At 38.4% G+C, this 18,046-nt stretch overlaps 1 protein-coding gene across 3 annotated transcripts in view; it reads right to left on the reverse strand.

Moving 5' to 3' along the window:
* COL25A1 (collagen type XXV alpha 1 chain) overlaps window positions 1-18,046 on the reverse strand; it is a 499,505-nt gene that overhangs the window by 218,662 nt on the left and 262,797 nt on the right. For 2 of the 3 annotated variants that reach the window (XM_081556824.1, XM_081556908.1), the window contains exon 5: window positions 25-42. The exons of the other annotated variant lie outside the window; for it this stretch is intronic. In XM_081556824.1, coding sequence (XP_081412950.1) covers window positions 25-42 — 18 coding nt within the window. The remainder of the gene's footprint in view (window positions 1-24; window positions 43-18,046) is intronic. 3 annotated transcript variants of the gene reach the window in all.

Here is an 18,046-nt window from a genome sequence, read left to right on the forward strand (position 1 = left end):
TGAGAAGAAAAAGTGTTCACTTACCTGAGGACCTGGCTGACCCTGAAATTGAAAAGGAGAAAGAAAGGAAAACAGTTACAAAATTGCTTCTTAAGTGAGTATTTTCAGTATCAAAACTTAAACTAGTTCTGAACATCTTTCCAAATTATTTCTGAAAATAATAATACCTAACTACAGATAATTTCACTTTGTGTTTTAATAAAGTTATTTCTTAATATTTTTACTCTATGTTATTTATCTAAAATCTTGATGCTATGATCTGTTATATGTAACTCCAAAATGACTCAAGAGTTTTACTATGCTCTAGAATTAAAATGGAGAAAGAAAGGCAAAGGGTGAAATACATCTCACATGATAATAATGACTGGGTTACATAAAGGGAGGCTCTTCTAGCACATTATTATTATGAGCTACATATTCAGAGATGGCACAGAACGAAGAAAAAAAGAGGCAGCTGTTTAACTTTAGAATTCACCAACTCTTTACATTTCTCATTGTTTCAATAATATTTTAAGTCTATTAAAAAATAAACATCTATCTTTTACTCTGCATAATCCAACCTAAGGGCATTTTAAAACGATATGAGTGGTCTTTGGCTCAATTAAAGTGCATCATAACTCCTCATACAAACAAGATTATGTAATCTCTGGTCAATCAGATTTATTTTGAATGTCACTTTCTTGTTGCTTAAACTAATAAAAATTTCAAAACAGCATAATTGCAAGTGCTTCTTACTAAAGGAAAATCACCTGTGAATAAAATTATTGATTACACATCACCTTTTTCAAATCTCCAATTGGATTTTGCATAGATGAGATGAAAGAAAAAGTTCACACTGAATTAGGGAATCTTAAAAAGTAAATAATGTATAATCTCATTGTATCACCTGTATGCCACTGAGTATTACATAAAAAAACAAGAAGCTAATACAACTCTCAGAGAAGACTCTTTCTTTCTCTTTTAGCTTCTCTTCAGACTTGGAATTTCTCTAGGACCATGTTCTCTAACTGACTGGTGATAGAACAGATCCAAGAGCTTTGTCTAGATTTTATCTAATCAAACCAGGAAGGGGAGTTATACCAAGCTACTGTGGATGTAACTCACCCCACCCCTGACTCTTTAATGATGCAGAGGGATAAGAGAATACCATTCATTCATTCCTTATAGTCCCAGGCAAATTTGGATGTGTTATTCCATTTATTATAACTGTCCTGCATTTTATAAGTGAAGAAACTGAGAGTCATAGAAAAGTGAAGTTGCTTAGTCACGTCCGACTCTTTGCAATCCCATGGACTACAGCCCACCAGGCTCCTCCATCCATGGAATTTTCTAGGCAAGAGTACTGGAGTGGGTTGCCATTTCCTTCTCCAGGGGATCTTCCCGACCCAAGGATTGAACCTGGATCTCCCGCATTGTGGGCAGACGCTTTACCGTCTGAGCCACCAGGAGATCACTGAGACTCATAGAAATAAGCTAAAAATCACACAGCCTATAGGTAAAAGGGGCAAACCTTAAATCCAAACTGATTCCAAAGTTCAAACATTTTGCAGCAGGCCATTTTGCCTTTTATACTGGAAGTTTAAACTCAGAGCTGTATGCAGACTTAACTGAGATCAGCATGGTCCCAGAGCACTCTTAACTTGAGTGGACACTAAACCTCCCAGGTACTCCCAGGCTGCAACAGCTTGAATCTCTGCTTCCAGATGAAGACCTAGGGCCAGAGGGCACCCAGCCTCTTAACTGATATCTGTACAGAAACCAGGTCAGCGAAGGTTCTTGAGGGTAGCAAATAGCTCTAACATCATCTCTAAACACAGAGAACCTATAAGTACAGGGCTGTTCATCTACATGTAAATATGGATCTCCCAGATCCACATAATGGATGAAAATTACAGTACATACTCACTAGCTCTTGCATTATCACTCTTCCTCTGGATGCTTTATGCTTTTGATCTTTCCAAACTTTTAAGCTAATGCACACTCTGAAATGTGACCATGAACCTTTTATAGAACCTCAGAATAAATTACCTCTCTTATATGGTTTTTTTTTGTAAAGACTAAAATGTAGACATCTCTAAAATCAGAAAGAATTTCTTCAAAGGAATATATTTTAGCATCATTGCTGACATTTTTTTATTCCTATGGTTGTTTTACAAATTACATGCTTTTCTTGTCTATCTTTAAAAACTAACATTTCTGCCATTACATTTAACAAATGACTTTTAGCACAATGTTTGTATAAACTGCACAAATATACATTGCATTATGAATTTTTTATCAGTGACAGTGAGAACAAATAGTAAATTATGGTAAAGATAAAAAGTGGACTTTTATATAGGCATTGGAACATATACAGCACCAGGGAACTCAGATTACCCTAACGTCAGATATGAATGTGAGGTATGTTTGGTGTGTGTACATGTATGTGTATATGTGCAGGGTGGGGAATGTGAAAAAGAGAGATGGAAGTGGGTTGACTGAGAGGATTCCCAGAAAAACAATGCAAACTAAACAGCAAATTTGGCAACCTCCCTAAAACATGGCTTACACAATGTAAGTCTTACAAATCATACACAAGATTCCAGGACTGCCTACTCCAAGTCTCCTTAACTCAGTGTGATGTAACAAGCTATTCCCCTGGAGACACCTAGAATAGCAAGTGTTTCCTAGTGAATACCTATAAGAAAGCAGTCTAGCAGCTGGAATCTGGCAGTCATGGTAGTAAAGCCATCTGGCTAAGTGAGCAAAGTGATGGAGGAGAGGTTTCAACCCCATGGAGAGCGGAGCATAGAGAGTAGACAAGAGCCCAAGAAGAGCATCTCAGAAACGCCTTGGTGACCCAAGACACTATGTGACAAAGACTTCTTCAGAACAAATCATCCAAAGAAGTATCTCAGAATTTCTTTGTTGCCACTGAGTAGTACAAGTGTTTTCATATACTAGCGGATCATTTTCAAGTCTATTCTAACTTATAGGTAGTAAATATTCAGTTCAGTTCAGGTCAGTTGCTCAGTCATGTCTGACTCTTTGCGACTCCATGGAATGCAGCACGCCAGGCCTCCCTGTCTATCACCAACTCCTGGAGTTTAGCCACACTCATGTCCATTGAGTCGGTGATGCCATCCAACCATCTCATCCTCTGTCGCCCCCTTCTCCTCCTGCCCTCAATCTTTCCCAGCATCAGGGTCTTTTCAAATGAGTCAGCTCTTCACATAGGTGGCCAAAGTATTGGAGCTTCAGCTTCAACATCAGTCCTTCCAATGAACACCCAGGACTGATCTCCTTTAGGATGGACTGGTCGGATCTCCTTGCAGTCCAAGGGACTCTCAAGAGTCTTCTCCAACACCACAGTTCAAAAGCAGCAATTCTTTGGCGCTCAGCTTTCTTCACCGTCCAACTCTCACATCCATACATGACTATGGGAAAAACCATAGCCTTGACTAGACGGACCTTTGTTGACAAAGTAATGCCTCTGGTTTTTAATATGTTGTCTAGTTGGTCATAACTTTCCTTCCAAGGAGTAAGTGTCTTTTAATTTCATGGCTGCAGTCACCATCTGCAGTGATTCTGGAGCCCCCCAAAATAAAGTCAGCCACTGTTTCCCCTGTTTCTCCATCTATTTCCCATGAAGTGATGGAACCACATAACTTGATCTTAGTTTTCTGAATGTTGAATTTTAAGCCAACTTTTTCACTCTCCTCTTTCACTTTCATCAAGAGGCTCTTTAGTTCTTCTTCACTTTCTGCCATAAGGGTGGTGTCACTGAATATCTGGTTATTGATATTTCTCCCAGTAATCTTGATTCCAGCTTGTGCTTCATCCAGCCCAGCATTTTTCATGATGTACTCTGCATATAAGTTAAATAAGCAGGGTGACAATATACAGCCTTTACATACTCCTTTTCCTATTTGGAACCAATCTGTTGTTCCATGTCCAGTTTTAACTGCTGCTTCCTGACCTACATACAGGTTTCTCAAGAGGCAGGTCAGGTGCTCAAGAGGCAGGTCAGGTATTATTAGCAATCAAAGGTGAAAGTGAATTTCTTCTGGTTTTCTAAAATGCACTCTGAGGAGTTAAAAATTATGATGAAGGTTAGCAAATAAAACTTTTAAGTTGAATCTTTAACAATGGCTGAAAAGGACCTTTTCCCCCCAAGCTAATCATCAAAACGTTTCTATAAATAAAAACCCGAAGAGTACAATCTAGCATAATCAAGAGCCATGCCAAGAGAAGTAGTTAAATCACAGAAATACTTAAGTTTAGGCCAGACATGTAAAGATGGAGAATGGAGTTGCTGATTTACTGTACGTCAACAGCTCAATGCAATGCCCTCAAGGCCGCTAAGGCACCAGCGTGAAGAAAAAGAAACAGCAGGAAAAGCTGACTTGAAAACGTGGTAATCAGAACAGCATGGTGGAAAACAATCAGCCAGTAGCTGATGCTTAACAGAAAAGCGTTTAAAGCAAGTTAAAAGTTTTGTGAGGCAAGTAAACCAAGACGGAACATGATAAATGAGAAGACATATCGCTGGAGTATGTATTGTTACTTTAGGCAATTAAAGAGCAGTATTAACCAGTTTTTGCCAGGCTGTTATCACAACTATGGTCGCTAGGAAGTAATAACACTCTTTTCTAAATCAACCAAGTCATTTAGATTTTTGACTGAGGCAATTAGTTTCACCACATGATACTTTTTTATGGCTGGTAATCCTGTGTCATTCTTTTTCAGATGGAAGAAATGCCATTTTTCCATTAGCACATGCAGAGAAAGGCACACAAAATTTGTACTTTCACATACCATCTTATTTTGAAGTACTGATTAGGATATCAGACCCACATACATTTTTACAGTGATAAGTTTTAAATAAAATCACTTTAAGTTACAAAAACTTGAGGATGATTCTTCAGTTCAGTTCAGTTCAGTCGCTCAGTCGTGTCCGACTCTTTGCGACCCCATGAATTGCAGCACGCCAGGCCTCTCTGTCCATCACCAACTCCCGGAGTCTACCCAAACCCATGTCCATCGAGTCAGTGATGCCATCCAACCATCTCATCCTCTGTCATCCCCTTCTCCTCCCGCCCCCAATCCTACCCAGCATTAGGGTCTTTTCCAATGAGTCAACTCTTCACATGAGGTGGCCAAAGTATTGGAGTTTCAGCCTCAACATCAGACCTTCCAATGAACACCCAGGATTGATCTCTTTTAGGATGGATTGATTGGATCTCCTTGCAGTCCAAGGGACTCTCAAGAGTCTCCTCCAACACCACAGTTCAAAAGCATCAATTCTTCAGCGCTCAGCTTTCTTCACCGTCCAACTCTCACATCCATACATGACCACTGGAAAAACCATAGCCTTGACTAGATGGACTTTTGTTGGCAAAGTAATGTCTCTGCTTTTAAATATGCTATCTAGGTTGGCCATAACCTAGATGATTGTTCATGAACCTCTAAAAGGTGTTCCCTCTGCTTCAAGGTAATTAGAAAGCACTTAACTTAGAATCTCAGCATTAAGAAACCTAAGCTTGACTATCACTTCTAGTGTACTCAGATTCAGTTTATTTCACTGTCTTAAACTGAAAAAAAAAAAAAAACTTTAAAATAATCATTTCCAGGCTTTTGTACTTTCGAGCCTTTACAATCTAAAAAGATCATTTGAAGATGATCATTGTAACTTCATTACCTCTTGAAAATGTTCAAATCCACATATTCCGATGTCAAGTTTATTTTTCTTTTCAGGAGAAAAGAGCACATGAAGCAAGCATGCAGGTAAAGCTTCAGATTTTTTCATTGGCAACAGGATTATTCTGGTGGCAGCCGTTCTGAGGACCAGTTGGAATTCTATCATAGGAACCATCAGGCTTCCCAGGTGGCACTAGTGGTTAAGAACCTGCCTGCCAATGCAGGCAGACTTAAGAGATGTGAATTCAATACCTGGGTTGGGAAGATCCCCTGGAGCTGGCACAGCAACCCACACCAGTATTCTTGTCTGGAGTATACCATGGAGAGAGGAGCCTGGCAGGCTGCAGTCCATAGGGTCACAGAGTTGGACATGACTGAAGTGATGGCACGCACACGCACGCACTCACATAGAACCATCTCAGTGGGATCCCTTAACCTTCCCTGAGTCGCAGTTTGACCTAAAGTCTGTGCCAGTAAGCAGAACATGTGTACTATACATTTGCAGCACCAGGAAGCAGGAATCTTGCTCATCCTGTGAGTCTATTCACATTTAATCCCTGACACCCCACTGCCCAAGTTACAAGGTGCTTTGGAAACAATCACTGAATTGCTGAAAGGTGAGAATATTTTGACTGGTCCTCAAATTGGTTACAGTATTTTTAGAGAACCATTAGAAAGTCAGCTATCCTTACGTTTCAGAGTTGTATTTTCAAAATATAACTTCTTAATCTCTCGGCTTCTGCTCATGCAAATAAACACATCTATGTCAATGAGGAAGTCTCCTCCCTCACTGGAATCTTCTTCAGATGCCAGAGATGGAGCTAAGGCAGAAGCTTGCAAGGGTGGCAGGGGATGATTTAAACACCTACATACGTGCCTTAGGACAAAAAGTATGAGACTGATTTCTTGAAGAAAAATCACTCCCTAGTTTGATTAAGCCTCTGTATCTAATTAATGTGAGAATATTGCAAATGACTTTGCAAATTATAAAATGCTATACCATTGTAGTATGGCAATACAAAGTGGGCTATAAAACCAACACCAACAATTCATTCGACTAATTCAAATTTAGATAAAAAGTGTCCATTAATTTTAAAAACAAATTAACATGGGAATGATGAACTACAGAGAAAAACAATTGAAGAAATACAGCAATACAGATTATGTGCATTAAGAAATGGCTTTGCAAAGACTGCCTAATCTCTCAGTGTCTGTAAGCTACTCATGCTTCCAAAGACTCTTACATGCTTGGCTGAAACAAACATTATTCATAATTTATACTGCCTGTTGTGTTACCCTGCAGGATAGATATTAATAACTCTTACCTTAGTCACAGTCACATAATATTACTTAGATAAGAGTATTTCAATTTAAGCTTTTCTTTTGAAAAATACTTAATCCTCTGTGGTTTTAATTCTGGGAAGGAAAAGTCATATTCTACGCAAGAGGAAAATAAATAGCTATAGTCTCAAGCCTGGTGGATATGTCTTTCTTGTTCATTTGAAAGAGAAAAGAGAGAAAGTGAGAGTGAACATGGAGATGGTTTTGTTGGGTTCAATGTAAAGGAAACAAAAATTCATTCACAACTTGGAAGATTTCTTCCATGATGTTTACCTTTTATAAATAAATAACATGATTTATTTAAACATTTACTCATACTTAAGCAGATTAAGTCCTTCCAACAGTAATTTTAAAACATTATTATTTTTCTAACACCATGCTATGTTTATCTTATGATTAAATGGTCATAGTGGGAACATAAGAAAGTAAAGAATTTTATCAGGCGCATTTTTTGTCACTAAAATTTCACATACAGAGCATAAGAAAGATAAGGATTCTATTTATGCATTAATTTACAATATTTAAATGTATTGAATGCTTAATATTCCACTGAGGTTGATTCAGACTTTTGCTACCATAAACAGTGTCTACATATTTCTATACAAATATTTAACTATATATGATTATTTCTTAAGACTTCCCAGGAGGTGCTAGCGGTAAAGAACCTGCCTGCAATGCAGGAGACATAAGAGATGAGGGTTCCATCCCTGGGTGGGGAAGTTCCCCTGAAGGAGGGCATGGCAATCTGCTCCAGTATTCTTGCCTGGAGAATCCCATGGATAGAGGAGCTGGGCTGGCTACGGTCCATAGGATCCACAAAGAGACAGACATGACTTAAGCGACTTAGCATGCACACGATTATTTCCTTATGATACAACAATGATAATGCAGTGTTATTCCAATTATACAATTCATATATTTTATTTATTCATATTGTATTATATAAAATGCAGATTAGATATTTTTCTGGGGTATAATTCTACATGTATATACATATATGTATTTATTCAGACATATATTTGTAAATATATCTATATGAAGAAAGAAGGAAGGAAATAAAGAAAGAGAAAGTGAAGGAAACAAGGAAGGAAGTGAGGGAGGAGAAGGGAAGGGAAGGGAGAAAAAATACATGAAAATGGGAGTTATTTCTGGGTGGTGGAATTATGAGTAATTATTTTAAAAAATGGGGGCCACTTGACCACCCGAGGGTCCCCAATCAAATATGGTGATCAAATTCTTAGACTCTTAGAGGCAGCCCATCTGCCCACTGAGGTTTCAGTCTCCCACTGTAAAGGACACCAAAAAGGGAGCATGAAAGTGACACAAAAAAAAACCAAGCAGCTGATCAGGCAGCTAAGAGAGCAGCACTACAAAACAATGACCTAATAGGGGTCTCTCGGAGAAGGCAATGGCACCCCACTCCAGTACTCTTGCCTGGAAAATCCCATGGATGGAGGAGCCTGGTAGGCTGCAGTCCATGGGGTCGCTAAGAGTCGGACATGACTGAGCAACTTCACTTTCACTTTTCACTTTCATGCACTGGAGAAGGAAATGGCAACCCACTCCAGTGTTCTTGCCTGGAGAATCCCAGGGACGGGGGAGCCTGGTGGGCTGCCGTCTATGGGGTCGCACAGAGTCGGACATGACTGAGGTGGCTTAGCAGCATTTCTATCCTGAGAGTTTTCTATACTTTTCAACATTTTCTAGCCCCACGTTTTGATCATAAAAATATTTAGCATGATACATAATTCACTGCAGAAATTTTTAAACAGAACCAAATTTTTTCCATAGTAGATTCATTCACTCAAAGATCTAGGTCAGTGATTTGAATTCCATTTTCGAACTTCATCAATTCATGGTGTTTTTAATTACATGGAAGAATATGAAAAATTCTTAAAACTATTCTTTAAAATTCAATAAGTAAAAGTTTTTAATTCACCTTCTATGTAAGCCCCACATCATTTCTAGGAATGGGGCTGTCATAGACACAGGGGCAGGAGATTTCTAGAGTCAAGAATCAACTATAGAAGGCCATGGTTCATGTAGACTGGAGATCCCTGCTCAGTTGAATTTGTTGGGAAACTGCAACTTTGCAGACCAAAATATTTGGGCTTGGGGATTTAGCTGTAGTATTTTATAAAGCAATTTAAAGGATGTATGATTTTGGATATAAATGTGTATCAAACTTGTAAAACAAACTACATCTTCAGGTTTTTTCACCAACTGGCATGGAATCTGGAAGGTATAAATAAATGACAAGTTTACAAACATAAGTTTAATAGGATACAATAAACACATAGAATACATGTGAGTAGAGACACCTGCTCAGCTTCTGATGTTTTGAAAATACATGCTTTTTAAAGACTACAAAGGCAATTTTTACTGCCTAACAAATTTTTCTTAAATTGTATATGATGAATAATTTGGCTTCTTCCAATTTTATTACATCTTTAAAAGTGTACTATTTTGATTGTGCCAGATAATATGAGATGCCAATTTGTAAACATCTCTCAGTCTGATTAAATTTATGTAAATGTCCAATTTTCTAAATATTGTGCAAAAAATGGACTTCATGCTCTCTGCAGCTGCCTTACAGGTTTACGTTAATAAATGAATTAAAGCAGCAAATAATTGATAATACATGAGTCACATAATGCTTTTTGCTCCAGTGAGACAGAGCCCTAAAATGAAAACCTATTTCAAAATTCAGGTGGAGAGGCTCTGCAAGCCCAGAAGCTTGTGTACTTTAGGGACCAACGTGTTTGGGGGTGTGTCATAACAAATATAACTTACTGACTCCCACAAGACACCAAGAGCTCCAAGAATGACATTTCTGTTACCATAAGTCTACAAATTAGGGTAGCCCCCCAAAATAAAGTCAGCCACTGTTTCCCCATCTATTTGCCATAAAGTGATGGGACCAGATGCTATGATCTGTTTTCTGAATGTTGAGCTTTAAGCCAAATTTTTCACTATCCTCTTTCACTTTCATCAAGAGGCTCTTTAGGTCTCTTCACTTTCTGCCATGAGGGTGGTGTCATCTGCATATCTGAGGTTATTGATATTTCTCCCGGCAATCTTGATTCCAGCTTGTGCTTCCTCCAGCCCAGCGTTTCTCATGATGTACTCTGCGTATGAGTTAAATAAGTAGAGTGACAATATACAGTCTTGACGTACTCTTTTGCCTATTTGGAACCAGTCTGTTGTTCCATGTCCAGTTCTAACTGTTGCTTCCTGACCTTACTCCTTGGAAAAAAAGTTATGACCAAGCTAGACAGCATATTAAAAAGCAGAGACATTACTTTGCCAACAAAGGTCCATCTAGTCAAAGGTATGGTTTTTCCAGCAGTCATGTATGGATGTGAGAGTTGGACTATAAAGAAGGCTGAGCACCAAAGAATTGATGCTTTTGAACTGTGGTGTTGGAGAAGACTCTTGAGAGCCCCTTGGACTGCAAGGAGACCCAGTCAGTCCATCCAAAAGGAAATCAGTCCTGAATATTCATTGGAAGGATTGATTTTGAAGCTGAAACTCCAATACTTTGGCCACCTGATACAAAGAACTGACTCATTTGAAAAGATCCTGATTCTCTGAAAGATTGAAGGTGGGAGGAGAAGGGGACAACAGAGGATGAGATGGTTGGATGGCATCACCGACTCAATGGACTTGAGTTTGAGTAAACTCCAGGAGTTGGCAGTGGACCAGGAGGCCTGGTGTGCTGCAGTCCATGAGGTCTCCAAGAGTCGGACATGAATGAGTGACTGAACTGAACTGAATATTGTGGAGAAAGTGGTATAAGATTCGTAGATAGATTGAATGCAAGGTGTGAGAAAAAAGAGGAGTCAGGAGTGACTCCAAGATTTGACTGGAGCAACTAAGGAATGGTGATGTCATTTACTGTTGTGGAGAACACTAAAGAGGAGCAAGGTTGGAGAATTTGGTTTTGGACATGTGGTTTGGGGTATCTGTGAAACAGCCATGTAGGGATGTTGAGTAGATGGTTAGATATACAAGTCCAGAGTTTAAAGGAGAAGTCTAGGGTGCAGATATGAATCTGGGAACCTTTGACATATAGATAATATTAAAACCATGAGATTACATGCAATCACCTAGCAAGTGAATGTAAATAAGGAAGAAAAAAGGTCCAAGGATTGAGCCTTCGAGCACAACATTTAGAGATCAAGGAGAAGTAAAAGAACTAGCCAGGCTGAGAAGTGGCCAGTGAGATTGGAAGAGCACTTTGAAAGAGTGATACCCACCAAAGAGATAAGCAATAAAAGTGTTTCAACAAGAAGAGAGCAATAGGCTCTGTTAAATATGATCTAGTAACATTTGAACAGAACCCTGATCCTTGAATTTGTCATAGTGAAGGTAATCAGTGACCCTAACAAGAACGATCCAGCAGAGTGGTAGATATTAATATCTTGTTAGCATCAAGAGATAGTTATCATGGACAACTCTTCCTAGGAGTTTTGCTGTGAAGAACAGTGGAAGCAAAATGCAACAGTGTCTAGAGAAAGATATGGGGTCAAGGAAATTTTTTTCCCCTAAGATGGATGATATTATGGCTTCATTTGTATTAACAGAATTATTTAATAGAGAGGAAAAATTGATGATATAGCAGAGAAACAACAATTGAAGAGCAATGACCTTGAGCAAGGCAGAGGGGATTGGTTCAACTGCACAAGGAAGGAACAGTTCATTTCTTGTAGCAGGAGGAAAGGAGGGTACACATCTGAGTGAACTATCAGATTTGGTGGTGGGAGTGCATAGAATTCTATTCTGATGGCTTCTATTTTCTCAGAGAAACAACAAACAATGCTTTGAACAACATTAAGTGTGAAGGAGATGCTAGAGAATTGAGCAAGGAAAAAATTTGAAACAGCTAAGAAAGTTAGACAGTGACTGGATTGCAGACGTGGACAGCACTGTGCATCCTCAAGATTAGCGGTTGGGAGTTTAAAATGAGACCAGTTTGTAGAGTTGTTTTCCTCCATCTACCTTCAGCTGGGCAGGTGCAGGCGTAGAGTGGAGGGTGACTTGGATTTAAGTAGGTTTGTGGTCTCCCCAGAGCAAGACAGAGGGAGTTAGAGGTGCCCACAAATGAGCAGGAGTGTAATGATCGAACAAGACATCTAATCTGTTCAGGAGGAAAGTGAGGATATAAGAAGGCCACAGGACAGTGTCTTCCATTTCTTTGTCAGATGAACTTTTTATTCTTTCCACATTACATTTGTGATATACCCAGTAGACTATCTTTAATAAGTTCAATTAGTAGAATGTCTATTGTGATCTTAATCTATCATTATAGTTTTTAACCAGTGATGTTTTAACAGCTTTTAAAACCATACTTCTAACTTTATTTTAGCTATATTCCTATCTCTTTAGGCTTAATTCAGTTCAGTTCAGTAGCTCAGTCGTGTCTGACTCTTTGCGACCCCATGAATTGCAGCACGCCAGGCCTCTCTGTCCATCACCAACTCCCGGAGTCTATCCAAACCCATGTCCATCAAGTCGGTGATGCCATCCAACCATCTCATCCTCTGTCGTCCCCTTCTCCTCCCGCCCCCAATCCTACCCAGCATTAAGGTCTTCTCCAGTGAGTCAACCCTTCGCATGAGGTGGCCAAAGTATTGGAGTTTCAACTTCAACATCAGACCTTCCAATGAACACCCAGGATTGATCTCTTTTAGGATGGATTGATTGGATCTCCTTGCAGTCCAAGGGACTCTCAAGAGTCTTCTCCAACACCACAGTTCAGGCTTAATTGCAGGAATACAATTTCAATAACATGTACTATAACAATAATAAAAATAATATTATCTATATTCAATAGAGACTCAAAAATTATTAGAAGTATACAGCAATTATGCAAAGTATGTTGTCTAGTGAGTGGACACTCAGTCATGTCTGATTCTTCAAGACCCCATGGACTGTAACCCACCAGGCCCCTCTGTCCATGGGATTTTCCAGGCAAGAACAGTGGAGTGGGTTGCCATTTCCTTCTCCAGGGGATCTTCCCGATCCAGGGATCAAACTGCATTTCCTGTATCTCCTACATTGCAGGCAGATTCTTTACCACTTGAGCCATTGGAGAAGCCCATATATTGCCTAAAAGGCTATGGATTTCCTATAATTCACCTTTCCAGACATTGTTCATGATAAGCTACCATAGAATTTCGGTGAGTCACCATTTCCTACATTTTTTGTAACAAGGCCAAAGAAACTTTACCAATCAAGTCATGAAACTTTGAGGATTACAGTGGCTATGTAAACAAAGTGCTGCTGAAATGCCAGAGGAAGAAATATGGCACTTGGAGGACTCAGGCAGTCCCAGCAGGATCTGACCCAACTTCAAAACTTCAACTTGGCTCCACCAAAGATAATGACATCTCATCTTGACCAAATCAAGGCTCAGTTAGACGTGGGAGTCCAAGCCCTTGGCTCAGCCACTAGAGGGATCCATGGCCCTTGTGTGCATGTGTGTGTGCTCAATCGTGCCCGACTCTTTGTGAGTCCATGGATTGTAGCCCTCCAGGCTCATCTGTCCATGGAATTTTTCAGGCAAGAGTATTGGAGTGGGTGCCATTTTCTCCTCCAGGAGAATCTTCCTGACCCAGGTATCGAACCTGCGTCTTCTGCCTCTCCTGCATTGCAGGCAGATTCTTTACCGACTGAGCCACCTGGGAAGCCGTGGTCCCGTGACCTCTCTCCTACTGCTCCAGGCTCCCGACCTCCTCCGAGATTCTTGTTCCTGCTATCTACCCAGGCTGGCTGCCCTCCTGCCCACTTCACTTGTTGAAATCCCATCCAGGCTTTTAGAGCTTTCATTTCTTTCAAAGACCTGCCTGTTTTCTCACAGCAGATAGGAACTTTATTTCTTCTGAATAGCCACAGATTATTTCCTTAATTATTTTATGACATTATATTCTGCCTTAAACTATGGCTCTTGGTATCTTACATCTCCTATTAAATGGTATGCTCTTAGAACAGCTAACACTTATGGTGCTGCTACAGTTAGTACTGTGTCTTTTGTTTTGTGAACATTAATAGGTACCATTGTTAGCCCCATTATACAGCTGTGGAAATTGAGACAGAGAGTGAGTGACTTGCCTAAGATCACACAGCTAGAAAGTAGGAGTACTGAAACATAAATTCAGGTCTTTCAGATTCCAGAACTTAGACTTTTTAGCTATTATTCTAAACTCCATCCTGGACAGTGAAAGGCATATAATATTTGATTTTAAAAGTTTATCTTTATATGAATTTTTATTCAGTCAATCAATCCACTAAATGCCAAGCACTATGGTAGTGCTAGAGGAACAAGGAAAAATAAGGAACAGACCCTTCAGTGGGAGAATCTGCAGTTACAAGTGACACAGAGAAATTTGTACATTGTCAGATTTCCATATTTTATTGGATTTTTTTCTTGCCAAGCAACTGGAAGACCCTTTTACATAGGTTTAATTTGTGGAAACTAGTTAATCCTCTCTTCTTGCTGTGACAAAAATGATTGAAAGTTTATTTTATTAGTTTATTTTAATAGATACCGTTATGCAGTTAATGATGCTGGGACTAAATTAGAGACTGTAACATCATCAAGAGTACAATGAGTACATTTCAGTTCTCCTATAACATGAATGTTCTTAATTGAGACTGGGACTGTAACTTAGCATTTTTAGAGCCACTGGCTAAATTACCTCTATTGATGAGGCTTAGCAGGTTCTTTCTGAATGATTCTAAATAGCCGCTGAGGGCTAAAAGATAGTCTTCCCTGGGCTGCGGCCACAGCATGCCAGGAGCCTACTGGGGAGAGAATAAAGCTCGAGTTCACATGCATGAATGGTTCTATGTCCTGCCTGGAGCATGCTGGCTGGCCATCCTTGAAATTGTATAAATGAAAGGAAGTAGGCACAGGTAGATGCTTGTATTAATAATTGGTGTGCATGAAGCAAATTAGGCTAACCCACCAGGTCCTTCCTAAAGGGGTGGAGGGGCGGTATAAGCCTCCAGAAATAAAGTCTGCTAAAGCCATCTCTTCAAAGCTTTTGACAAACTGCAAACCTTAGCCGTTTATTTCTTTTTCTCATGGAAAGGGGAGTTGGGGGAGAAGTTTTAGTTCACGCACACCCACATGCACACACACCGTATAGGTGTATGAAGCATGAACTAGGACATGAGAGTTATGTAGCACTGTCCTTATTCACAAAGGAAGTCGAGGGACCTGGTTCTGCCATTAAGTCGAGGGAGGATTTTTCACCGATGTCAGAGGCCAGGTGTGGTGCAGTTCCGGGTTCCTTTACTCCTGCGTCTATTCCCACATGCACCATCGGTACTACAGTAGAATCCAGCCTCCTTATTTGTACAGTCATGTTGTGACTGCAGGCAGGCACAGTGAAGGGCAATCCCCATCAGAAGAGAGAGCTCAAGTAGTTCAACCAAACCATGATTCATTTTCAAATTTTTGAAGGAAACAATATGTTTGAAACCGCTTTCCTTTATGATCCTAGACAATAAGAGTTTTCACCTATTTTCTGTATAGACATTTCCCAGGTTTCTAAATTCTTTTCAGCATCAGCCTTTCATGAAGAGCCCATAGCAGTTAAGAATAATGAGAAATATCAAACCTAACAATGTGATAGAATCATGCTTTCTTCTAACTCTTCCAGGGAAAGAAAATAATTCGTTTTTGCAGCAATATCCTTTACAACAAACATACATCTCATTCAGTCTTACGTCATTCTGCAATAAATTTTTATCCTTTCATTTGCATAATAATTAACTTTGTCTAAATAAGGTTTGAATCCAAAAACTAAAAAAAGTAAAGTTTATAAATAACGCCAATAATTCAAATTCTTCCATAGCAAGTAGATTCTCAAGCTTTCTTTTAACTCTATTTTCACTTAAATTGAGGTAAAAACAAGCAATTAGAGATCAGCAGAGTTTTGAGGTTTAATTCAAGTCATTAGAAACTAATATTATTTAAAAGTAGGAAATATTTCCTTCATGGTGCTATTCTATTTCTTAACCACACAAATATTATAAAAATGTCAATGTAAAAGCTTATGGCTGATTGAAACTGAAAGACATCTTTACCTAAAAGTTCTTGATTCTTTTAAGAAACCAAAACCTCCATGTGCAGATACAGAATGCACACGGCTACTTCATCTTGAACAGCACTCAAGAAAACATATTTGATGTTGGTTTGTGTCATTATGATAAGAACACAATGAACTGTGAGAAGGGTCATTTCTGGATAATTAGTTGGCTGTAGATCAACAAGAGATGGATCTTTGTAACAGATGTGACATAAGGACTTTGATGAACTGAACTTATAAAAATAAGGAGATTTTAAAAGACATCCTCTTAGAAATGAATTATTCTAGATAGAAAATACTGTATGCCATTATTCATAAGCCCATTTTCATCACTGCAGAATAGTTCTATGTCAGTGTGACAATGTCTTTCTTTGTGTTTGGGATCCACTTTTAGTTAATTAATTTAAAAAGTAAAGGGAAAACTTGGACTCTATCTCTGAGGTTCTCATCAACTCAAATTCTAATTATAGTATTTTATGCACTCTGAAACTTTCCCTAATTTGAAGATAAAAATCTTAGGAAAAGATCCCTTTTCTAAAAAAATTTTTTCTATTTAACAGAAAAGTTAAGAGTCAATATTTTGGTCAATTGCTACAGATGAACTATTTCTAACTATGTTAGAAAGAAATTAAAAGCCTATAAATGCCAAATATTAGAACTTTAATATTTCATTATGGAGGTTTTAGTATCCCATTATATATACATTTGGATGTTAGATGAGGAGCTAGTTTTACATAAGCACACACATTCATTTACTGGGCTTTATATGATGCCCTTGTTAGATAAAGCCAAACATTTAACTAGCTTTGGTTATAGTTTAAAAGTAAAAAGTTTGAAGATCTGCAATTTAGGATGCTGTTTAGATACCATTCTTGATATGCTAAGGTATTTATTCAATAAAAGGCTAGCCAGCACAAAGTGAGACAAAGTGGGAACAAATACACAACAAAAGAGATGTCATTTTCTAAGAGACTTATGATAATTATTTTAATAGTAAGCCACCTGTGGTAGCTACTGTCAACAAGCAAAGCAGGAAACATTTCACACCTGAAATGATACTGACTTCTAGCCCCAAACAAGAAACATTCTAATATAAACCATGCCCTTTGACTGCTACCAAAACTCTTCCCCAAAGAAATTTTTATATTGGCTGTGGAGTGTAATCTACTGACAATATAATAAGGATATTATAAATCACTGAAAGTACTAAAGTAGGTCCCATTTTTGTAATCACTGTACAATAGATTGAGTTCCTACTACTACAGAGAGAAGATTCAGGTCAATTTCCAGTAATAATTTACATAAATGAAAACTTTCTATTTAATCTACTTTAAACAGAACACAAACTTAGAAAATGATCCAGGTGCTCTATATTAGAGATTTTAGAAAGTATCAGAAGTTACAGAAATGAATAGGAATGAAAGAAATTGCCTCGTCTCTAATGCTACTTTTTGATGATAAAATAAAAACTTCTCACTATGATAAATAAGAGGAATTTCCCAATCTAAATTCATTTGCTTTGTGGTTTTAATTGAATATATACATATAGGAAATTTCACATTATAGGAAATATATGATTTCTGTAGTGAGTTTTGTAGGAATTATGATATTTGGTACAAGGTCAAGCAATTTTTCATTTTGCTCAAAATATTCCAATGATCTGAAATCACCATCCATTTGTTTATGCCCTTCAAAGTCTCTCCTCCTAAACTCTATGAACATTACCAAACTAAGCTAAAATAAGGAATTTTTTTCTCCTCTAAACATGGGAGCTAATGCCTATGGGAAAATAGCATTCTTAACAAATAAAGCCCAGGGGATCCAGTCAGGCGGAGGAATAAATTCTCCTCTTTCACACAACTTTCAAACTGGTAAACAATACAAGAATTCAAAAATAGTTTCTTTTCAGGTCACACCATATAAGATAC

This window comes from Giraffa tippelskirchi, chromosome 1 (genome assembly GCF_054371585.1).
Source record: "Giraffa tippelskirchi isolate mGirTip1 chromosome 1, T2T-mGirTip1v1.2.pri, whole genome shotgun sequence".
NCBI classification, from domain to species: Eukaryota; Metazoa; Chordata; class Mammalia; order Artiodactyla; family Giraffidae; genus Giraffa; species Giraffa tippelskirchi.